At 41.5% G+C, this 25,160-nt stretch overlaps 1 protein-coding gene across 7 annotated transcripts in view; it reads left to right on the top strand.

The window, feature by feature from the left end:
* The window catches only part of DTNB (dystrobrevin beta), a 197,035-nt gene that overhangs the window by 108,790 nt on the left and 63,085 nt on the right, over positions 1 to 25,160 (top strand). For 6 of the 7 annotated variants that reach the window (XM_034060608.1, XM_034060607.1, XM_034060605.1 and 3 more), the window contains 4 exons: positions 1,889 to 1,976; positions 14,766 to 14,851; positions 17,165 to 17,278; positions 22,211 to 22,307. In XM_034060608.1, the coding sequence (XP_033916499.1) occupies positions 1,889 to 1,976; positions 14,766 to 14,851; positions 17,165 to 17,278; positions 22,211 to 22,307 (385 nt within the window). Of the gene's footprint in view, positions 1 to 1,888; positions 1,977 to 14,765; positions 14,852 to 17,164; positions 17,279 to 22,210; positions 22,308 to 25,160 lie in introns of those variants that run through there. The other variant, XR_004549462.1, reaches the window with a different exon arrangement.

Genomic DNA, 25,160 nt, shown 5'->3' with positions numbered 1-25,160 from the left:
CATCAAGCCAGGTGTAAAAACTCTGGGTTTTCTTCTCTTCAATCTGTTTTCCCACTGTTTTGCCTCGCCTTTCACCAGTTCTTCCTGTTGCTCTGTTCAGTTGAATATCTTCAAGTCTTAATCCAGCAGGCTGAACACGGGACTGTAGCAGTGCTGTTTATGCTCATTGTAGACCCATCTGTAGTCATATGTCTATTAAATTCAGTTTGATGTTTCTACATCATCTCAAACTCATTATCTGGCAAACTTTCAGAGTCTTAAAAGCTATCAAGTTGTTAAATCTGGTGTGCAAAAAAAGAAATTAACTCTACATTTGTTTACATAATAAACAATGAATGAAATACAGATTTGGTTCTTTAAATAAGATAAACATAAATCTGAAATTTGAATAATGTAAACATAAATCTGTGAGATTAAGCTTTAAGAAATGTAAATTATCTTGTGAAGTGGTAATAAAAGTAGCTTTTGCTGTGCTTTGGGTGTGTATCTCTTTTCCTTTGCTGCTGCCTGTGGTGTGATTCTGGCCCCAGATTTTGCTGCAGGCGCACATGGGTACAGCGCTGCGTTATTTACAGCGGCCAGTGTGGTATTTGTGAGCACCACCTGAAACATCATGCATGGCATGAGGCTGTGTTGCAACAAGAAACACATTGCTCATTTCCACATTAAATGTGGTTGTTTTCAGTTAATAATGGTTTGGTTTATATAACTAATTCCCTATTAAAGGAAGCCTGTGGTGAGAAATCTTAGTGCAGTAGCAAGACAACAAGCAACTATTGAATAGTTTGATTAGATGTTGACTTAAAAAGTTGCTCTTTCATTTGGTTGATTCTCTGTGGCAAGGCCACTGTGCACCAAAACTGAGCTGGTCATAGATCTTAATGTTGGCTGGTTTCAATTAATGCACCCTGAAAAGTATTTGTCCCCTTGTGCGTGTATAGTTTAAAAGATAATTATTTGTGAATTATTGAAACTAATGAGAGAGTAGATGGGGTGACCAGACTAGGCTGATCATGGTAATGATTAACACACACAGAGATGATGCTCATGTTAAAGGTGAGAAAGATCCCTGTGCTGCCTTTCACTTCCTAATCCTGGGAATCTGCCCCATTTGCTGTCTTTCCTTTTTCTGTTTCAGAATTCAGTGTCCCTTTCTTCTCTCACCACATGATGCTGTCACTGATGATGATGGTTATTTGAGATATTTTTTAATACCTCTTTCAGCAACATTTCCAAGACAGCTCAGCTGCAGCCTGTCAGCTTGAGGCAGTGCAATGCAGAGGGAACTCTTTCATCCTCTGCTATATGAGGTGTGAAAGACCAAGTCTCACATCACCACATCTTGTACATTGAGGTGTTGTAAGATGGTAGTAAGTCAGATATAAGTCAGGCTGACTTACAAAGTGCTCTTTTCATTTAAGTTGATGTTGTTCAGTTATAGAGTCCATTGTTTTTAGGTCAGCATGGTTCCCCCTGTTCTTCCTTCTGGAAATCATCCTGACTCTGCCACATGTCATCCTGCATCTCCTGAGGACAAAGCTTTTCTCCGTTATTCACCTATTTGCCCCTTTTTACCTTGAATAAACCAAAAGGGTTTGCAGAAAAGCTCCTCAGAAACGAATTAAATTTGTTCCTACTGATGTGTGTTTATGAACTGTTGAAAACAAGACATTGTAATCATTTAAAACTGGAATATGTGAATCCTGGAGAAAATACTACTAGGCAGAAGCAGAATGAAAAAGGGAATAATCTACATTATTTCCAGTGTGACTCTTTATTTCCCATCTCTGTCTCTGCAATAATACATCCTTTTCTCTACCGTCCCCCACTATGAGTAATACCTGGAGGTGGCAGATACTGATGAGATGTTTTGGGTTTTCCTTGGCAGTGTCCTGGACAGCCCCGGCAGGTTGGATGAGGAGCACAGGCTGATTGCCAGATACGCCGCTCGGCTGGCTGCTGAAGCTGGAAATGCAGTAAGTGAATATTCATCCCTTTTTACCAGCCATGGAATACAGAAGGTGTTTTCTGAGTCTGATTAGTAGTTTAATGCTAATAGCGGCATGAAATTGTCATTCTTTTGTTTATTCAGCCAATGTGAAGGAGCAGGATGTGTTCCTCTTTTTCAGCAGAAATACTGCGCTCTCAGGCAGCAGGGGAAGAGCAGAGAAGTGGGAAACAACATGAGAAATTGTCAGAAATGAGGTCAGAGGAGAATAAGCAGATTAGTCCTACTTAGTCTAGAGAAGAATGAATACATAGATTCCTAAGGAAAACAAATTGTGGAACAAAGATTATGGGAGATATTTATTCCAGAAGGAAGGAGCCTGAGAGGGTGAAAGGAAGGTGGTTTTGATGTTTGCAGTCTCTTCTAATAGAAGAAACTAAAGGAAACAACAAGCCAATTTTAAATTGGTAAAAATAAATACTGCTTAGCAGCAAATTGCTAAAGGAGATCATGGCAATTAATAATTTCCTGAAATTCCACAGAATATTTGCAGTCTAGCTAGATGAGGAAGCACTCGCCTTTGCTGTTTGAGTCACATGAAAGGAGACCAGTGTTTGCAGAAACAATTTCCCATGTCACCAAGTGGCCATGGATCTCCCTCAAGTCACAGCTGCTGTTCTTCAACACTTCTGCTGAGTATACCACTTAGAAGCAGCTTGGCTTAGCACAGACTCCAAAAACTGGCTCCTCTTTCTGTCTGACAAAGGTGCACATCCTTAAGTCTGCTGTAGTAGCTTGGAACAGGCTGCACCAGAATTTCTTCCTAACATCTAACCTGAACTCCCCCTGTTTAAGTTTGAGCCCATTACCCCTTGTCTTATCACTATAATCCCTGATGAAGAGTCTCTCTCCAGCATCCTTGTAGACCCCCTTCAGATACTGGAAGGCTGCTATGAGGTCACCACTCTTCCACAGTACATGAATAGTAGTAAGGAAATGTTTGTTTCTTTGCAAGAAGTGATAGAACAAGAAGAAATGGCCTCAAGTTGTACCAGAGGAGGTTCAGGTTGGGTATTACTTCACTAAGTAAAGTGTTGTCACTTCACTAGAAGTGTTGTCAAAAGATGTGTAGATGTGGCATGTGGTTCAGTGGTGGGCTTGGCATTGTTAGGCTTATGGTTGGACTCGGTGATCCTGAAGGTCTTTTCCAACCTAAACAATTCCATGATTCTGTGATACTGCAAAATTGTAATTTTTGTGTACTATGTCAGATAGTACACACAAGCAGTAGCAATGACCTCTCCAAGGCATCTTACCACTGTGGCAGAGCATGTGTCCTGACACATGTTAGCATGGCTAGAGACACATCTTAATATTAGTGTCCTTGTTCCCCTTTTCGTTATGTATTTGTCATATAAATACTTTCACATCTTTTCCCGCAAGGTAGGCTTATGCCCCCTCATGATTTCTTTCATGTGTGTGTTCAGCCAATAATCTGACTTTGTCATATGGATGTGACCAGATATTTCTCTTTTGTAAAGCTTTAATAAAAAAGAATTACATTTTTTAAGCCTTATTAACTGTCAGTTCCCATTATCTCTGTCAAATGGTAAATTTGCATTTCTGAAGCTATTTAGTTCACTAGGACTATGTTCATGTTGAAATATTAAAGCAACACAGTGCAAACTCTCTGGTTTAGCTGGAAAAGGAGGATATTTCTATGTAGTCTTCATATAAAATTGAAGTCGTTGAGACAGTAATTGCTGAATCACTTTCACTCTGGAAGATAGTGGAAGAATTCTTACTCATTACTTGGCTTTTTCTGGTAGTAGTAAAGACGTATTGTGAAAACTGAAGAGTCACAATACTGGTTCTGAACGAACCCAGTCTTTTAAAAATCTGTAGATTGCCTCAACCTGTTTATGCTATTCTGTAGTTCTGAAAGAAGTCAAAAATGAAGCAACTTCTTTGGGTGTAAAGAAAGGAGCATTTACAGTTTATTGAGACTTTTCAAAGACCTGCAGCAAATTACTGCTTTCTTCTCATCCAAATCAGTTACATCACAGGGTAGATGTCAAAGCACTGCCAGGAACTGAAGTGTGGTAGAAAAAGGAGGTAAGAGTAATAATAGTGTGTTTCCACTGCAACCAAAGCTTAACAGCAAGGAATCCAAAAGTTACTTACTGGGTCCAATGTTTATTCACCATCCAGAAATACTAATCAGCTGAAATGGATATATTTTTCTTATTTTAAAGGAATTAGAGTTTAAGTGCTCTGCTTCATGACAGGTTCTAATTATTTCTTGCCAACAGGAGAGCCTCATTCCCTAGCCAGCAGTTTGTATGAGTAGTGGCCAAGTTGGCCATTGCAACTTGGTGGAGGAACATCCTGCTGAGCTTTGGGATGGCATGCTGAGTCTGCAGGGCTTACTTCTGAGGAAATGAAATAGCTGAGATTTGTCAGCCACAGTTGTGGTTTTTTAACACTCCTCTTGCAACGTTAAAACAAGGAGAGAGGAGTAAATTAGAGGCTAGGAAATTCCAAACAAAAAAAATCAAAGGAAAAAAAGGAACATTTGTTTCTTCTCATATAGAATTAAAATAGGGAACATCAAATGAAAATCCCAATATAATAAACATCTCAGAGGTCCAGCAGGAGAAAGATGCTCATTGAGCATATGGTAGCCAGGCTACCAGCTTTACAGTAATGACACAGTAGGATGTACAGGCAAGGGAATGGTGTACATAACGGAAATACATGGTGTAACAGCATAAAGATATCATAGAAAAAGAAAAGAACTTGTGGGTTGAAATTCCAAATTCTTAGTAAATAAATGCCAACACCCTGATCAGCTGGTGGTAGTGAGCAGGAAATGTTAAGTGAAATAAGACAAGCTGCAAATTTAGGACAGGTAAGTAATAGTGGGAGATTTCAGCTGCCCACATAGGAGCTAAACCTGTGCCTTTTCAGAGGGAAATTCAGAAACACTTCGGAATGCAATAAATGAAGCTACTTTGAACAACTCGTTTTAGAATCCACAGAAAGATGCACTCCTGGCTTTGGTCCAGCATGGTGCATCAGGATGAGTTTGAGTGGTGTTAACTATGCTAGCTGGTCTGTGGTGGTAACTATCACATACTTTGCTTTAACAGCAGGAGAGGGCATACCAAGTAAATCCAGTACACAGATACTCATTCAAGAAAGGGAACTGTGTAAAAACTATTAGAAAAAATCCTAAAAGCATCAGTCCAAAATGCAGGAAGCCTGTGAGCTGCCTGAAGGCTGTTAAAAATCCTGTATTAGAAGCTCAGGAAATCCATATCACTGGCTGAGGGAAGTGATCCTCCTCTGTTTAGAGGTGGTGGGGCCACATCAGCAGTACTGTTTCTGCTGTTGGACTCTGCAATGCAGGAAGGACATGGGAATACTGGAGCAGGGGCAGGAGAGACCATTAAGATGGTTGGTGGCTGTAGTACACGACATACAAGGAGAGATTGAGAGAGCTGGGTATGTTCAGGATGGAGAAGAGAAAGCAAAGGAGGATCTTACTGCTGTCTGCAGCTACCTAATGAGCCAGACATATGGGGACCTGTCACACAGCCAAGGTCAACCCACCAGAAGTGCACAGTGAAAGGACAACAAAAACAGAAGTTGTGAATTCCACCTATAAATTAAGAAAAAAATTTTCACCATGATAATAGTCAGATATTGTTGTTCAAGAGGTTGTCCAGAGAAGAACTGGAATCTTCCTCCTTGAGACATTCAGAGCTCAACTAGACAAGTTCTTGAGCAACCTTCTGTAAATTCGCATGTGGATTAGAAATCTCCAGAGGTTCCTTCTCATCTGTACTTTTTCTATGAACTTGGACCTTAATAAAAGTGTAGAATGGAAACGAAGACCATGAAGGTGTTATGGAATGTTCGTCAATGGAGATTTAAAAACCAAGATAGACCAGTATCTGCTGGGGATACTTGAGAGAGGTTGATGTGAACAAAATCATTTCTTGATGTCCTCTCCAGCCCTACCTCTGAGATCTAACATGATTCATTTTTTAACATGCTCTAACTGCTAGAAATTAAGACAATCCCAGATACAGATTGTTCATACCACAACAACCTAATGCAAAGTTTCATACTCTTTTCTTTGAAGCAGTTGGCAGTTGTCGTTACTGGAAATATATGCTGGGCTGTGAGGCAATGGATCTGACTCAGTCCATCAGTTTCTACTTTTTCTCAAATTAGGTAGAATGTTAGAACTGCCTTCTGCAGGCTTGTTGCTATAATAAATGTCACTTGTCATATGAATGAAAATACATTGCATCACTTTTTAGGGAAAACGCCTTTGCTTGAAGTCTTGGGACAAAATAATTTGAGGCAGATCTCAGAGTTAATTCGTGAAATCCAAGTCTGTTTCTTCTTAAAGAATAAAAATCAATGGGGAAGGGAGGAGAAGAAAGGAGAATGCATCATTTGTCTCTTGATACATGGAAGTCACTCAGTAGTGCAGCAGAGGCTGATGGCATGCAACCAGCACAATTACGCACTTCTAGACAGCAGCTGAGCCTGTGTTCACTCAAACAAGCCCTGACTGGGCCACTCTTGTTTTCTTCAAGCCAATCTTCAGAAGACAAAATCCCTTTTATTGAATTTAAGTTGCTTGGGGCTATGCATGGTCTACCAGTTTGGTCACAGCAGAGTGCTGTGCATTAAAATAACTGTTGGCTGCCTCCACCAGACTGGTTAGTTAGAAAGCGTAAGAGAGAAAAGCAGAAGGCAACCAGATGAATAAAGAGAAAAAATTAATAGAAAGCAAGCCAATTTTTGTTTAAATCACAACTTTCAAGTTCGCAACTCCATCTGTTTGTCTCCCTCTGCTGATTTGTTCAGATTATTGGTCAGAGGGAAGAAATAACCTGGTATTTCTTATCAATCATCACATTTTTGTTAGAAGCAGGGGCTGGAAATGATCTCCTGTGTCCCCATCCCCCGTCCCTACTATCTCTTACAAAATCCCTTTCACAAGCATATCAGATTTTGCCTCAATACTGCCCTAAGTATATAACTGAATATTGGTAATCCTGCATATAAGGTGATTGCATACTTTTAAGGGGTGATTACATGGTTTTTAGGTGATTATATGTGTATACAGTCATATATATAAATATAAAGCGGTCCTAGGTCCTCACACAGCACCTCTCTTTCTCCAAGCCAGTATCTCCTTTCTCTCCTCTCCTACCTGCTCTACCTTAGCTCTTTTTTCCCCCCATTTTCTTCTGCTAGCACACTTCCAGATCCTCCTGAGTTTCTGCTGATAAACCTGGGCAGGTTGGTATCTGATCTGCAAGCCAGATGTGCCTGCTGCTTCCCCATGACTTCTGATGGAGATGACCCACCATGGCAGGCAGCAGCACTTGGCAGGAACAGAGGTCCACAGGGAGTGTGCACTCCTGGCAGGACTCTGCTGACCTGTGCAGCCTTGCTGCTAGGAAGAGCACAAGCACCTAATAAATATAAAATAATACTCAATTATGGATGAGTGGATAATTAGGTTGAGTTATGTGGATGAGTTACGGTAATTAGGTTCTTGCCCACTTTGCTCTTCTTTGAAAACTATGTGGTTTCTCTTCTTCCCTCAACATTAAGCACTGCTAAAAGCCTGTCATCATCTGATCTCGTTAAAGCTGCCTACAACCTAAATAATATTTGTAGTATTCCTTTCATGTAACTTTTCTTTCAGGCTTTAGGCATTATTTAATACATATTTTTAAATTTTAAAAGAACAAGTAAACCAGATGTAGTAATTTTGAAGGCCTGGCATCTTATGCTGTTGACTCCCACGAGGTCTTTGTGCTCTGTTTGTAGCAGGAAGTCTTTGCAAGATTTGCGTAGAAAGGGGCTGTATCACTGGTGTTCAGTGCTGCTGAGCAGGTGGGGAGCTGAACCTGCTACGCTTTTTAAAGAAAGGAATGACAGTAATAAATCTTGAAAGACTCAAATCATTCCTACCTGTCCAGTAAGATGTAGTGCAAACATAAGAGCACTGACTAGTAAATGAATGGCTTGGGTTGTTGGGGTTTTTTTCTTTTAAGTGCGGAGGTTTTAAGAACCACATATATCTTCACAGAGAGGACATGTACCTCTCATCAAGGTAAATAGTAGCATGCAAATGCTCTAATGAATTCTTGTCTCCCTGAATTTATGAGAATAGCATTTGGCATTGCAATCCTGTACTATACACTCAAAACTCTTCCAAAGGCGATAATAGTAACAATTTGGTGTTAATAAAATGCTGGGTAGAAATGGGAGCAGTGACTACAGTTAGGTTTCCTTCCATGCGTTCCAGAGTTCATTCACTAAAGCCATTCATTGGGCTGTCCTTCCAATGTCCAGCTTGAAGCCCATAGTGGTATTTGCACATTTGAATGATACCTCACATTTCAAAATTATTAAATGATCGTATCTAGAAGATGCTTTTGAAATACATCCACAAGATGTAATGCAATACCCATATGATATTTATTTGAAACTCCTGCATCAATAGCAGGCCCCACACCACAGAATCACAGAATCATAGATTAGTTAGGGTTCAAAAGGACCTTAAGATCATTTAGTTCCAACCCCCCTGCCATGGACAGGAACACCTCACACTAAACCATCTCACCCAAGGCTCTGTCCAACCTGGCCTTGAACACCACCAGGGATGGAGCATTCACAACCTCCCTGGGCAACCCATTCCAGTGCCTCACCACCCTAACAGTAAAGAATTTCTTCCTTAGATCCAATCTAAACCTCCTCTGTTTAAGTTTGAACCCATTACCCCTTGTTCTATCACTGCAGTCCCTACTGAAGAGTCCCTCTCCAGCATGGTTGTAGGCCCCCTTCAGATACTGGATGGCTGCTATGAGGTCTCCAAGCAGCTTTCTCTTCTCCAAGCTTTTACCCTAGTAATACTTCATCTCATGAAACCTGGTGTTTTCAGAAGAGATTGCTGTGGACATCGTGAGATCACTTCAAATGATGACCCAGGATTCATTAAATTGGCCACTCTGTTAAGCAGCCTGCAGTCATCTAGGCTTGAGAAAGGTAGTGACAAAGTTTTTTAGATCCAGGTGTCCACTGTAAAGTCTTTCATGATGATGTATTTTTTTTTATGGGCTGCGGCAAGATATTTGCCTGTCACAGAGAAAATAGTTAGATCTCACAACTAGGTTGTAAAGGAACATGTGAGATTATTGGTCAACAATCAATGAAAGATTAAAGCTAGCAGTCCTCTGAGCAAAGTAACTCAGAAGGGATGTTCAATTACTTAAATGACTTCCTGTTTCTGAGAAGAAATGAATACGGGTGACCAGCACACTGGATGCTTGGAACTAAGATGTCGATTTGTGAGCAGAATGTCAGATTTTTTACTAATGTTGAACATTGTGTGCTGTACTGTAGACTATACAAATGTGCTGTGTAAGACTACCATGGAACAAACATTGTTGGGCAGGTGCATATCCAAATTATTGGAAAAAAACCCAAAACAGTGGATGGGATTTAAGGTCCCTTCACAACCCAAGCCAATCACCACATGATTCTGTGACTCCACACCAGGTAGAGTCCATCAAGGAGAATTGTTCCGGTGTTTTTTCTCTTGGAGAAAAAAAACCACTTTGAAATAAATGCAATGCTTGAGCTACTGGAAAAGCCACCTGAAAATGCAATGTAAACACAAAGACTTCTTCACAACAAGAAAAGAACTGAAAAAGAAAACCATCAGAGTTCTTGATTAATCTTACTTCTTTGTAAGTAAGAGATTCTCAGTGATTCACTGAGAATGTGATGTTCAGTTACTTTGTTAGTTGCTATGAAATATGGTGGTTTTTCTCACAGGTTTCTAGGGTTTATAAAGCAATAGGAATGAAGAGTGGTAACAAGAATGATAAAAGAAAAAGTCAGAGAGAAAATGTAATCAAAGAGCTTGAGAAGTGACAGGAACAGAAAGGTGTCTGGGAGTCAAATTTCTGGGGGGGTCTGAAGGAAAAAGTCCTTCCATCAGACCAGAAGACATGGGAAGTTGTTGATTCAAATAACTATGTATCTAGTTCACACACCTGAAAATAGTGAAGATCTCCAATATCGTTAGATTTTAATCTATGGAAGTTTCAGTTATGGAACCAAAGGTGGCATGTTTCCACACCTGATCTAAATAGAGAGTCAGAAGCAACCTGGCTTTGTTTATTCATTAGGGGACGGTTTCCCCTTATGTTCTTTGAAAGGGGACAGTGACCTGTGAGGCATTGGCAGAGGCTGGAAATGCCCTGGAAACAGCATTGTCCTCTGCAGAAAGAAAAAGTTGTCCATCACTTTTGAGTATTTGATCATATACCTTACCTCTCTGCAAGTCATAGATTTGTATAAATGTAAATACCCAACATGCAGCCTGCACCCACATTAGCAAAGCTGGAGTGTCTTGACAGCTTAGTGGCTTCCCTGGTTCTGAGTAATGACAGGCCAGGTAGGACATCCGTACAGGCACTTTCCACTGTAGGTCAGGTTAGCTATGCATAAACCATTGTTGGGCAGGTGCTTATCCAAATTATTAAAACCCAGAACAGTGGATGGGATTTAAGGTGCCTTCCAACCCAAGCCATTCTATGATTCTGTAACTCCACACCAGATAGAGTCCATCAAGGAAAATGGTTCCAGTGTGTAAATTTATCTGCCAATAAAAAGTTTTCCCTGCATCCTAATATAGTTCTTCTTTGCTCAGTTTGAGCCCACCACTCATCCTACTGTCTCAGGGGATATCTCATATATTACTTAGCAATGTATTGCTTAGCTTTTAGTAACAAGTGTTGTATATTGGAAGTTTCTTTTTTTGTATCCTCTCATTCTTCATTCTTTCATTTCTTCAGTTTCAGTCTTTCTTCATTGTCATTAGTGGTAGACTTCTGACCATTCTCCACTCTCTTAGTCTCGGCTGGGATAGAGTTACTTTTCTTCCCAGTAGCTGGTACAGTGCTATGTTTTAGTTGTTGCTGTGCAGCAGTCAAGGACTCTTCACCTTCTCACGCTGCCCTGACAGTGAGGAAGTTGGAGGCCACAAGAAGCTGAAAGTGTCCAAAGGGATATTTGATGCCATGCAATATCATGATCAGTATATAAACCAGGGGGAAAGCCAGCCAAGGGCCACCGCTAGGGAGCTGGCTGAGCATCAGTTGGTGGGTAATGAACAATTGCGTCATGTATCACTTATTTTGTATACTCTTATTATTTTAGCATTTTTATTATCTTTATTAGCATCATTATTACATTTGTCTTAGTAGATTGCAACCTATTTTTCAAACCATTTCTCTGATTTCTGTAAATAATTTTGTATTTTAGTATATTTTGTATCTTATCTTGCTCTATAAAGCAGTAGCAGTTTGATAGAGTCGGCAGATGTAATAAGTAAATACTTTATTCCATCATTCATGATACTGATGAAAATACTGAATAGTACTAAATCTTAGAGAAAAGCTGTCAAACCCCACAAAAAGATGTCAGAAACATTGCCGAGGTGAAAGTGTATTGGGTTAATAGTTTCTCTTCTGTACATAGCATTTGACTTTTCACTATGGATAGAGAGTAGTTTGCTTTGGCATGATATGTTCATATAAACTCCATGTAGACTATTACTTAGCCTATCTTATAAGTGTTAACAAGTGGCTTTATTTAGTGATTTTTCACCAAGATCTGAGATTAAGCTGGCTGGTGTGTAGTTTTTAGTTCCTTCTTACATTGTTTCTAGGTGTAAGCTTTATGGACAGCCTCTTCCAGCATCTGGACTGTCCCCTGCTAAAAGTCAATGTTTTCAGAGGTGAACACAAAAGGTCTGATACTGCCTCAGGTTTGTTTAGGTGCCAAGATCTAAGTACTCTGATGCATTTCATCTTGCCCCAGCTACTCAAAACATCCGTTTGTGTTGTCTTCAGTCTCTTTTCTAATAGGAGTTTCTATCCCAAGGCTGTAAATTCCAGGTCTTAGGCAGTTAATATTTTTTAATATTAGACCACCATTGCTTTTTTTTTTTTTAATAAAACCTAACCCAGAGAGCAGGAACCAGAATCCCAGGGCTGCCTCCTGACCACCACTGCATCGTGCACTGTTACCTGCAGCTGGGCTTTAGCAGGATGGATGGAGCTGGCTGCCTTCCAGAATGGCTTTTTATTGGGGAGTGTGGCAGAGGAGCTGTGTCTTATTACCTATTCAAGGTCAGATATAACTAGAGCTGGTGTCAGATGTTTTCTGGACAAGCGCAGCAGCAGCTAGACATGTACCTCTGCTGTATTTTCAGCAGGCTCAATGCTGTCTCAGGTGTCTCTTTGATAGACTTTTGAATATGCAAGAGTTTAGGCACCTCTCTCCCGAGTACTGTAGTATAGATCAGGTGAGAGGTCAATGCTCTTTCTCAGCAGCTGAGCATATGATAGACACTTCGGCTTTGTATACAGCCATCATTAAAAACTCCTGATGCCTACATCTATCATACTGAGCACTCTCACCCTCCAGCTGCATACAAACAACCTGCTGCATATGATTCTTTGTTTACTGTAAATCCCATGCTGAGAATTGCCTGAGAGAGCTGGTTAGTCTGGGCTAAAAATAAGGCAAGGGCCCTATGAAACATCTAGCAATATGGGCGATCAAATTCCAGTGCCTCTGCCTGATGTTCTTTATTCCATCAGCGTATGCATCCCCTGCACAAACTATCAGTCTGAGCATCAGGTGCCTTTTAAGTTTAAGAAGCTGGAGGGTTCAGGTGTTGGTGGAGAATCAGGAGCTTGATTTTTTTTCTCTGGGATGTGTAGCCTTGAGAAGACTTGGGGGGGTGGGCGATGCATTAATGTACAGTGGTTGCAAGTAATACAGTGGAGGCAGAGAGAGTCCCTTCAGTGGTGCTGTGACAGAACAAGAGGTAGCGGGCACTACCTCACCACCATCTAAAATGAGAAAATACTTCTTATGGTGCAAGTGTTCAGACACTGAAACAGGTCACCCCAGCAGGTTGTGGAGTCTTCATCCTTGCAGTTATTCAGAACTCAGCTGGACAACATCCTGAGCAACCTGCTGTAGTTGGCATTGCTTTGAGGAGGAATTTTGGATTAGACCATTTCAAAATGTCCTTTCTAACCCCAATAAGTCCCTGATTCTGAGTTATGGTAAAATCTTGAATGGACTCTTCAAGCAATTGAATAAATATTTGTCATACACAATAGCCACTGTGCAGTTTTCAAAAGACCTCTTGAGTAGCGATGTTTGAACACTAGCAGCATGAGGAATGTCTCTGCTCTGAGTTCTCTGCAGTGTTGTCTTTGCTGCTGAGGACTCAAGTACTTTAGGTCATGAGGGTGATTTCAGGCTTTGGACAGGATTTCTGAAGAAAGGGATTAAGGAGAAGAATGTGTTTTTATAGGCACAGGCCTACTTTGTAGCAGAACAAAGGTTCATGTGCTTCAGATGGATCCCCAAGAGCCCCAGAGCCTCCAGAAGCTCCTGAAACTGCAGGTGAAACACGTCACCTGCACTTGTCCTTGTATCTGATTGTACCAGGATGCAGGAAGAGGCGATGGGAGCTCAGCTTTGTGACACACTGTTTTGGAGGAACCAGTAGGTCATATTGGTGTTACCTACATCAAGACTGTTCAGGTTACCCCAAGATGGAAAGAGTAGTGGCCATGCTGCTGCCTGCACTGTGCACCTACTCCAAACATCAAGAGGAGATGATAGATGAGTTTCTGTGTTGATTTATTCTTATTCTTCACCCTGTTCATTTTAAGTCCCTCAGCTTTGTTTATTCTTGCCTGGGACCTGCCTCACCAAGCAGATTTTACACAGGAGATTTCCACATCAGTAGGAGATTCATGAATTGCTGTCACATCATCTAGGAGGACACAGAAGATCAGCTTGTAGATGTGTGAATCAAGCAAGGCTCATTCACCACATGCAAACCCACTCACCATAGGGGTTTTGCCCGAAGAGAAGTACTATCTGCACTTTAAGCCTGTCAAGATTTGCTCTAGATACCCGCAGCAAAACAAAACTGAAACCCTGGTAGTGTCTGTCCCCTTCGGCCTGAAGCTGTCACTTTCCACCCTGACTGCAAGAGCATTGATGGATATCAAGCTCTTCATCCAACTTGTTTTACTACCCAAATAGTTTCTAAAAATGGTTGTGAAAGCATTGTCTAAAAACAAGATCACAATCTGAGGTCCTTATGATAAAGTTGTGGTAAAATATGTGCAATCTTGACATCTCAAGAGATGAAAACAAAAAGGTAAAAGCAGAGCACAAAGGCTCTGTTGTGCCAGAAATCACCCCATTTCTCAAGTACATTGTGAGAGGCAGAGGCACCATGGCCTTCACTAACTGACATAGGGGAAGGTCAGTGCTTTGCTAGAAGACCTTATGACAAAAGGTATAACTGAATCTTTTCCTAGAGAAGCCTGTCAGTGCTTTGGGAACAGATGGGTATGGTGTTTTGGGTTTAGATTTTTTTTTTTTAGGTCTTAAAAAAAAAAAGACAAATAAAGTTCTTCAGCCACAGGATGATGAGCCAGGTCACCCTTTCAGCAGCCTCCTACCCTGAGATCCAATCAAGTCATCCATAAACCACATACCGATGTGTTCTCATAGTCCATCTCAGTACAGCTGCTCTCACAGTTTTGCATCCTGGACTGTAGGTATCATACCACAGCATCGAGGAACAACAGGGCGGGATCCAAACTGTGTCATATGGGGTTAACAGGTAATGAATATTTTGTCTAATTTTTCTCTGTTCCTCATCCACCAGCCTCGCCCTCCGGCAGACCTGGGTTTCAGCTTTGATGCAAATAAGCAACAAAGACAGCTAATAGCAGAGCTGGAAAACAAAAACAGGTAAAAAGCAACCTTTGATCAGCACTGTTTTAGGAACAACAGTTGAGGCGAGAAGAGCCTTAAGTCTTTGTGCTTCATTGGTTTTAACCTTTTGTATTATATTAACCAGATTGTTTTCCTAGATCTTTTGTTGAAAGGTGTAGCTGCCTCATTAACAAATTAGTTCAGTGTGAGTGCAGCTGCGGTGCTCTTATTCCCAAGGGAGCAGGTTGATCCTCAGTGGTCTTCTTAAAATCATCTTAGCTGAGCATCAGGAGCTGCATTGCAATCTTGAACTGCTATCTGCAAACCCAGCAGACAGCTCGCAGTGGGGCAAACCATTCAGGTGGCAGCAGGGATGTAAATCAGCTGCAGTGTAATGAAGCGAGCAGGTTGGAAAGCTGGGGTGGGTAAATTCAGCTTGAGAAGAGTAAGTGGGAATTTTTTCCATTCTGGAAGTCTGGAGAAAAAAAAAAAAAAGTCTGCAGAAGCTGAGAGGCCTGGAAGGAAGAAGAGATGAGCTTAGGAAATGGTTTCCTTCTTCTGAACATGAGCTGGAACTGTGAAGCCCAGAAACCCAACCATGTCCTGGACTGCATCACTGGCAGCATGATCAGTAGGTTGAGGGAGGGGGTTCTCACCCCTGCTTCACACTTGTGTGACTCCCCCTTGCAGTCCTGCATCCAGCTCTAGGGCCCCCAACATAAGGAGGACGTGGAGCTGTTGAGTGACTGCATGGAGCTGAGCACATCTGTTATGGAGCCAGGCTGAGAGAGCTGGGCTTGTTCAGCCTGGAGAAGAGAAGACTCCAAGGAGACCTTAGAGCAGCTTCCAGTGCCTAAAGGGGCCAACAAGAAAGCTGGAGAGGGGCTTTTGACAAGGGCCTGTAGGGACAGGACAAGGGGGAATGGCTTTAACCTGACAGAGAGGAGATTGAGATGAGCTCTTAGGCAGAAGTTGTTCCCTGTGAGGGTGCTGAGGCCCTGGCACAGGTTGTCCAGAGAAGCTGTGGCTGCCCCATCACTGGCAGTGTTCAAGGCCAGGTTGGACCAGGGCTTGGAGCAACCTGGTCTAGTGGAAAGTGTTCCTATCCATGGGAGGGGGATTGGAACTGCATGAGCTTTAAGATCTCTTCCAATCCAAACCATTCACTGATTCAGTGATTCTTCTTGCTCCAGAGGGATTGTTAAGAAGAGGATGCTCTTTTTTTAACATAATGCTTCATTTGCATTTACCTGCTCCTTCAGCGCCTACATTTTGTGGTCATGTTTTTCTGGTTAAGAGGGTGCAGCTCTAAAGAGCATGCAATTGAGCAACTGTAAACCCCATGTGCTGTTCAGCATAGGCAGCTACTTCATTACCTATGGAGCCTGTCTCGGTGCCTGGTGCTTTGCTTTGGTCTCCCTCTGCTCTAGCTGCACCTAGCTGGCATGCGTCAGCTTGCTGCCTGCACAGTCCCTTGCCAACACACCCTCAGCACACCAGGTAAAAACACTTCTTTGGGTTAGTTTGGAGGAGAACCAGTTCCTGGAGAGCACAGGAACAGCTCAATCCCTGCACCATTGTAGCTTCAATACTCTACCGAGAGACCCTGCGGGTATTTGAAATTATTCATCAAGATTACGGATAAGGGAGATCTCAATCAGTGCTGGTATGAAGCCTTGCAAGGAGAGCAGCTCAGCAGTTTTAAGAGAGCAGGGTGGGAGAGTTAGAGATTATAATCTTCACTCTCAGAAGGATTTCATTTCCATTTTAATAAGTGAGTCCTTGGCCGTCAGTTCCCTTGCCTCCAGCTACACAGAACACAGCGGCCTTAATTGGGCTGCTGGCTGATCGCCTTCCCTTTGTGGGACCTCGTGAGTTTGTCTCTGTTACTATGAGCTCTTATTTTCCTTATTCTTGCTGACCTGCCAGGGGCCCTTGGAAAGATGAGTGGGAAGCTAACTCGTGCTGGCATGGCTGCGAATGCTTATGGTGCTGCTTCAAAGCACTTCCTACAGCCCGTGCAATGCAGATTGGGCTGAAAATTGAACTTTTTTCCTCTTAGAACAGTCTCTGGGCCCATTCTGCATAAAAAGGTTTTGGAGAGACGTTGCCAGTGCATGGCACAAGTGTTTTCATGCTTCTTATTAAGTAATCTCCTGTGTGTATTACAGAAATTCATAGGACTGCCTTAACTTACTGTTTTGAATCTCTGCCAGTCACACGTGAACACATTTGCTGTCCCTAGGCTGCAGACTGACAGACAGGGTGCTTGAAGGGCTGTAACAGTGTTTAAGAGTGGTGTAGAGACTGACCTTTATTTTCTTGAATCTTCCTCTGTCATTTCTATAGAGAGATACTCCAAGAAATTCAGCGTCTCAGGCTGGAACATGAACAAGCCTCTCAACCCACCCCTGAAAAAGCTCAGCAGAATCCAACATTATTGGCTGAACTCAGGCTTCTACGGTAAAAGAAATACGTAAAGCTCATGTGCGTTCGGTACCTGGGCCAGTCAGCCTGTGTGTCTGCTCTGTGAACACAATGGCTGTTACTGGGAAAAGCGAATCTTCAGTAGCCTTAGAGTGTTACTTAAAATGCTGAATGCCAAATACTTACAATGTATTGCAATTTGCCTTTTTTTCAAGTGGATTTAGAAGTAAATAAAAATGTCTTTGCCAAGAAAGTTGCTTTGCCAGAAAAGGCTGCACCAAATAATCCTTGATCCAACCTGGGATTCTGGGATTCTAGGATTCTAAAAATGTCCCTTAAAATTAATTCTATTTGTATGGTTCAGAAAACTGTTTGTAAAAATGGAACCGATAGAAAAAAAAATAACGTAAATTGCAGTAACTGCTTGTCTTTTATTGTCCAAAGGAACAGAGCTGAAAAGAAATGTCAGTTATTTGATTAGACAGTGAAACTCTGAAAGTTTGTACCTACAGCTAGTCAGATGTACATCCAAAGTTGGAGAACAATCTTCAAAGCATCTATGATTAAGTTTACATTTTGAAGTGACAGGGAGATATTGTCAGTATTATAAAGTGTTTCATAGTTTGGGTAGTCACAGGGGCATTCTCTGGCTATATTTTATTTCATCTTCTATTACCAGTTAATTCAGAGCACAACTTGCAAAATTGCCATCTGTAATCTAAAGTAGGTTCTAAAATTCAAACTCTTGGCAGCAGCAGCTCTTTGCAAACTGCCTTGTGTTTCATTCCTTAGGGTAAACTTTTGCTGCGTGCTTTGGATGTGGCACGGCTGTTGTCTTCCCAAGAACATTTAAAGGTTTCCTGTAAAAGTGCAGTGCTCTTGGGATGGAGCTACTGCAATGGCAGGCAGCATCTGCAAGGTATCATCCAGCCCCATATTGCAAAATCTGAGGCTTTCAACCTCTTTCATTGCCTTTTTCATACAGAATTTGCTACATTGTAGCACATTTTGATATCTCACTGATATTTTTCATTCTGTTACCTAATGGCTTATAAATTTTCTTGCTTTATGCTTTATATGGCTATGTAGATATTTTTTTAACATTTATAAAAACCACAGAGGATGCAGAAGATGCCCACAAATGTTATGTAAGCGGTGGAGAAAAAAGAGATTGTGAGACAACTTGGTGTGCTGTTTGACCCAGCAGACAAAGATATAAGAACCAAGAGCTTAAACTGGAAACCAGCCACGTTCAGACCACAAATACAGCACATGCTTTTTAAAGCAAGGGGGTAATCTCAAGAGCAGTAATAGAGTTTTCAGTCCCTAGATATTGCTCCAAAAATACAGGTTATTGGGAACAAAATGGAGCTAACCAGGAGGAATGAGATGGCCCATATTTTGCTAAAGAAAAAAAAAAAAGCTGAATGTTGTGGAAAAAGAAAAAAAGGTTGAATTAAGCAAGTAAAGCCTGTGAATTCATCATGCTTGTCCAGTCTGGCCTCCTATGTAACAGGCTGGGAAATTTCTCCTTGCTGCACTCCCGCAAAACCCTTTAAAACTGAGCTACAGCAGCCACGTAAGACAGATGTTCAAGCTTTCATTTTAGAGATGGAAAGAATACCATGTCCCCTGACACTGCTAATGTGATCATCAGTGAACTTCTGTGCTTTGTCTGTGCTCAGGGGACTGAAAGTGTGCACGTCATTTCTAACCTTCATGAGCCTAGTGCTGTTTTCCAGACCTTGTCTTTCCCCATGCTTTTGTCTACTGAGCTAAAGAGGTCTTTTACAAAATTCCTCATTTGTGTGTGTTTAGAGATTTTGCTTCTTAACTTCATCGTCCATAAATAGCTTGATTTCTTCAGTATCTCCATAATGCAGGTTTGCCAAACCTCCAGCTATCCCTTTAGCTTGCTGTCAAGCTCTTCCTAAGTCCTCTGCATCTCTTCTGTGTACAGGCTGGAGTACACTGGCTCATGTAGTTTCACTGGTGCTTTAAATTGAACTAGTGTTAGCTTTCTTACCACCAAACATCACATTAATAAATATAAAGTGCACATGAATTGTCTTGACTGTGTAGCATCACAGTGGATGATCACAATTAGCAAGTTATCTGTGATACGAAAGTACTTCACAAGGTCACAGCTAACAAGGAGACTTTCCCCAAGCCTGTGAGCAGCATGTGATGACTTTGCCTTTGATTATATGTAAGCACATTTCCAGACAATCTCAGCTGCTGAGTAGAATTTAGGATGTGAAACATGAGAGAGGTAATCCATGGAAAATCGACATGTCCCAGGTTTAAAAATCTGCAAACAGCCCGAGGAGATGAGTCAGCTCTGCCACGCTGCTGCCAAATGTAACCTTGGTGGAAGTGCAGCTGTACCCACTGTCCTTATAGATCCCTGCTTTGTAATGCAGATGTGCTTGGCTGCCTCTGCTGCAAGGAGGATCCTCATTCATGCACTAGTTCCAGTGCCTCAAGCATCTGCCTCAGACTGCATCTCACCATTTGTACCTAGATGCTGTCCTATCTTTTCTGGTCTTTCAAACATAAAATCGTCGAATCATAGATTACTTAGGGTTGGAAGCAACCTTAAGATCATCCAGTTCCAAACCCCCTGCCATGGGCAGGGACACCTCACACTAAACCATAGCACCCAAGGCTCTGTCAAACCTGGCCTTGAACACTGCCAGGGATGGAGCATTCACAACTTCCTTGGGCAACCCATTCCAGTGCCTCACCACCCTCACACTAAAGAACTTCTTCCTTATATCCAATCTAAACTTCCCATGTTTAAATTTTAACCCGTTACCCCTTGTCCTATCACTACAGTCCCTAATGAATAGTCCCTTCCCAGCATCCCTGTAGGCCCCCTTCAGATACTGGAAGGCTGCTGTGAGGTCTTCATGCAGCCTTTTCTTCTCCAAGCTGAACAGCCCCAACTTTCTCAGCCTGTCTTCATATGGGAGGTGCTCCAGTCCCCTGATCATCCTCGTGGCTTCCTCTGGACTTGTTCTAACAGTTCCATGTCCTTTTTATGTTGAGGACACCAGAACTGCACACAATACTCCAGGTGAGGTCTCACGAGAGCAGAGTAGAGGGGCAGGATCACCTCCTTTGACCTGCTGGTCATGCTCCTTTTGATGCAGCCCAGGATATGGTTGCTTTCTGGGCTGTGAGCGCACACTGAAGCTGGCTCATGTTCATTTTCTCATTGACCAACACCCCCAAGTCCTTCTCTGCAGGGCTGCTCTGAATCTCTTCTCACATTTAACACCCTTTGTCATTGACAAGCAGAACCTCCTCTTTCTTCAATGGAGGTCGTTGAACAAGAGATTGAATAACGTCAACCAGGATCAGACATGCACATTTATGTTGATTCTCCATAAGCTTTTAATATCTTGATTTTTGCATTATTTGCAGTTGTTAAACAGAATGTTATATTAAATGATGTTCACGCTAATTTTCAAGGCCGGATCAGACAGGGTTGGGCAACCTGGTTTAGTGCCAGTGGTCTCTGCCTGTGGCAGTGGGGTTGGATCTGGATGAGCCTTAAGGTCCCTTCCAACCCAAACCATTCTATGATTTTAGCATTCTATGAAATAATTATAGAACAAAATCTACAGACTTTGAACTGACCTAGAGAGAGAAAAAGGATGGTATAGATAGATAAAGCTGTGCCTGTGGTGGGTTTTTAACACATTCTAAGTGACCAGGTGTATGTAATCTCTTTATCACCCTATTTTTGTGATATGTTTCAGCATTTGATAACCACATTATTCAAAATACAAAATGATGTGGAAAGAAATACCCAGAATTGTTAGTAGTTCACAGGCTCTGTCCTTTAAGGAGCCAGTATAGAAAAAAGTTAATTCTGGTATGTAGTCTTAGCAGTTTTGTTGTTGGGGTGTACACTTATGGTGTACAAAAAGACAGCAAGACTTTTTTCAGTCTAAGTAAATGGCCTGTTTCTTTTCCATATTCTGATGTCCAGTTGGTGTATCTGCCACTAGTTGGTTATTAAAATTCCCAGAATTATTTATCCATAGTATATCACATGAGAACAAAGATATAACCCAAGACACCTAAAAATACAGTCTGTAATATGTGGTGCCTTTAAGTTTGGATTAGGACACTCAGACGTCCACAAAAATAACTGTAGATAAATGAATAAGCCTTTCTAATATTTTTATTTTTCATACAACCATTTATCATTACTATGACCGGGATTTGTGGGGACCAGCATTTCTTAAATCATGTAAGGCACTGAACTGCTGACATGCTGATGTTCATCTTTGAATTTCTCTTTATATTAGTCTTTTCTTTGTTTTTAAATGTGAAATAAAACCAAACAGTGATGTTGCCTTAAATATCTCACAGACACGCGTCAGCAGGAATACAGTGGTTTTGTGATGTCATGGAAAGGGAAGGTCACTTAGTTATCTCCTTTTGTTGTTACCTGGGTTCCGGTACAGCAAATATGTCAAAGACAGTATGTCACATTCGTGGACAGAAATAGCTCTGCTTAGTCTCCATCCAGACAGGTGATAGCTTTTCCTTCCCAAACACCTGCAGCCCTTTCTCCTCCTTTTTTTTCTGAGTCTTTCCTCCCATCATTCATTCTTGCTTGTCTGAAAGCTCCGCAGGGTGCCTGGAGCTGACGTTAAGAGAGCTCTTAAAAGGAAGAGTAAAGTGGGCTCTTTTTCTCAAAATGCAGTGCTTTTGAAAAGGGCTGCCTACTACCAAGGTGCTGAGGGCAGGTTCCTGGATTTTAAGTGAACAGCCTGATAGTTACACATAGGTTTCATGGTCATTGTACTGTGCTTTGCTCCCTTTTTTTCAATTGGAAGCAGGGGGGAGTGATGAAAACCAAAGACACGGTTGGATGGGTGAATTTCCTAAAGTGGTTTTGAAATACCCAGCATTTATTTTCTGACTCTTTCTTTCATGTAACTTGAACAGACAAAGAAAGGATGAACTGGAACAGAGAATGTCTGCTCTTCAAGAAAGCAGAAGAGAACTGATGGTGCAGCTTGAAGGGCTGATGAAACTGCTCAAAGTAAGACACCTCCTCTCAGAAATGCAGTGCATCCTTCTTTTCCACAGGCCTGGAATTCACTGCTGCTGCTGTGAGATTCCTGCTTTGCTGTTGTATCATCATAAATACTTCATGAGGAATAGAAGGAATTTGCAAAAAGTCATTTCCATGCCGGCTCTGTGTGTTGGTGCAGATAGTTAATGGGTTTTCAGGTTCATATGCTGCTGCCTTAGTTAAAATATCAAGAACCTGTAAGATTTGGAAGGCTTTAAAGAAGTATTAGATTCATAATTAGCTGCATGCTGTTCTGGGTACCAATCCAGTTCTTCCACCTTTAACTAGAAAATAGACTGGAAGCTGTAGATGTGGCAATACAGGATGCACCTTCCCAGTGGCATGGTGTTGTGTTGTACCCGGTAATATCACACGAACCCTGCGATGTCTGTGGAGGTTTTTTGCTTTAGAGTATGGTGGTATTGTCTCTGATCTATAATATATGTTGTTTGGATTTCTGATGAGTGTACATTATTTATAATTTATCAAGTCCTGCTAGAGTTGAGCTCACAGTTGATGACTACTGTCTGAAATACTATTATGTGTTTATTCCTCCCATTCTTTAAATTGCACAAGAGCATCTATTAAGCGAATGGCAAAACATTGTCCTTACTCAAAGTGGTTTTGATCTAAAACAAGATGCCACAAAGATGCTACAGGAAATGGGAGAGGTGGGCGAGGAATCACAGCAATGGCACTGGCAGGAGCAGCACATGGGTTTATGGATTAGCTGTAGACACATCCTGGTAGTTAACATTTAGAGCATGTCTGCACTTTAAAGTGATAATGAATTCACGTCGTCTGTCAATCTAAAGTGCAGTTACTCTTCAGATTAGGCCTGTGTTCTGGAATAGGAATGTATATAAAAGAGGCTATTATCAAATACTCTTCAGAGGTGGCTGTTTTATTTAGTTTCCCTGTGCAGCTGAGCACATAGTTAGTATTAATATTTGGGAAGTAATTATTTTTCTAAGTCAGTGCTTCTACATGCTGGATTTGTTTCCTGTTCAGCTTATTCATGTCTGTCTTAAATATTGAAGACAAAATATTGAAGACAATCACTTACTAAATTTACCTTGATTTCTTCAGACCCTAAACCTGTGTAAGCTGAAGTGTGATACCTCTGAAAATGGGCATCCAAAACTGAATTACAGATTTAGGAAAGTATAAATATTGTTCCATCAGAAACAGTTTGACTCTTTGTGGTTCAGGTGACCATAGTCTGAGCATTTGCCTCTTTATAACAAAATCCGTTTGAATGTCTGTTTTAACAAGAGAACAAGCCCTAATGCAAGTTTTCTGTAGGCCCTATGATTCTCATAGCACTTTTAAGCCTTCATAAACCAATTCTCCCCAACACAACCTGATGTCCATGCTCTCATCTCGTTAGAGTGACCAATGTTCTGTCAGCTTTCCTAACTTTCTCCTCTTCCACCTCAAAAGCCTGGAAGGCTGGGTGGATTAGCTTTCTCAGATGCACTACTCTGAACCTGTACAATGCACAGGCTAAAGAGCAACCTGCAGAGCTTTGCCCATGTACTAGACAAGCCACAGCAGGCAGGCAGGGGGGCAGGCAGCACCTTATCTTATCTGCGTGCTTGGCCATCCTACTCTTATCCCCTAACTGCCCAAACAGTGTGTGTTTCCTCTCACCTGACTGGTTGGACATGTGAACATGGCCTTGTGTGGAGCAGCAGAGGACACTGGTGTCAGTAACACTAATGAGGAGAGCAAGGAGAATACTGCAGGATATTGCAGGAATAAAAATCATGAGTGGTAGGTACTGCAATTGAGGAGACACAGGAGGAAGGACAGAAGGTTGCAGAAGAGGGAAGGGAATCATAACTGACTCACATGTGATAAACCAATATTTTTAGGACCCATTCATTAAGTTGAGTCATGCAGTTCAACTATGAGCTTACAGAAACTTCAGTGACATCTTCTAGGCTGTGTTGTACCAAAGGTCAGTTTTGAAGCTGGCTTTTACTAGGCTTTTCCTTTCTAAATCTAGTATCTTTTAATTAACTCTGCCAATTGTTTAAACGCTGTAAGGACAAATAGGACTGGATAGAAGGAAAAACTTCTTCCCATGAAGATGGTGAAGTGGGGATGGAGGCTGTGCTATCTCCATCCTTGGAGTTTTCTCAAGACCTAACTGGACAGAGCTCTGAGCAACCTGCTCTGAGATTGTTGACCCTGTTCTGAGTAGGAGGCTGAACTAGAGACCTCCCTTAAAACCTGAATTATCGGCTGAGCCTGTGACTGTTGTAATTACTCAGTTCTACATGTTGCATAATATGGCTCTTTGCATTTCCTCTGAAGAGCTGTCTATGGAGCCTGGCAGCTTCTTTTTGATTAAAGCCTCTTCCAGAAAGACATCTGCTCTCAAACCGGAGAAATCAAAAAAATGGAAAATTCACTGCCAATGCAAATTTTTTTGCACAGTTAAAAATTTATACCTCATTTCCGGTTTTAATGTATATAACTTCAGTTTATACCCATTGGCTTTGGTACATGTGGTTCTCCCTCTATTAAATTAAGCAGTACTTTAGCACCCCTGGTTTTTAATATGCAGATATTATTCAAATCAGTTAAACAGGTAGAACTCTGCTGAGCTTCTACAAATACTGTACTCCAGTCTTTTTTTATGGTTGATTTCTTTGCCTTCTCCAGATCTTTAATACCATTTTTAAAGTTGGGAAAAGCAAACTCTATGTTGAATTCTTCTTTGAACCTTAGCAACAACGCTACACAGAGAGTTACACGAGGAGTTTCACTACTCTCCATCACTCTGCATCTCCTTCTTGTGCCTCTCTGCAC

Source organism: Melopsittacus undulatus, chromosome 3, assembly GCF_012275295.1.
Source record: "Melopsittacus undulatus isolate bMelUnd1 chromosome 3, bMelUnd1.mat.Z, whole genome shotgun sequence".
Classification (NCBI taxonomy): domain Eukaryota; kingdom Metazoa; phylum Chordata; class Aves; order Psittaciformes; family Psittaculidae; genus Melopsittacus; species Melopsittacus undulatus.
This window is presented reverse-complemented; position numbering and strand designations above follow the sequence as displayed.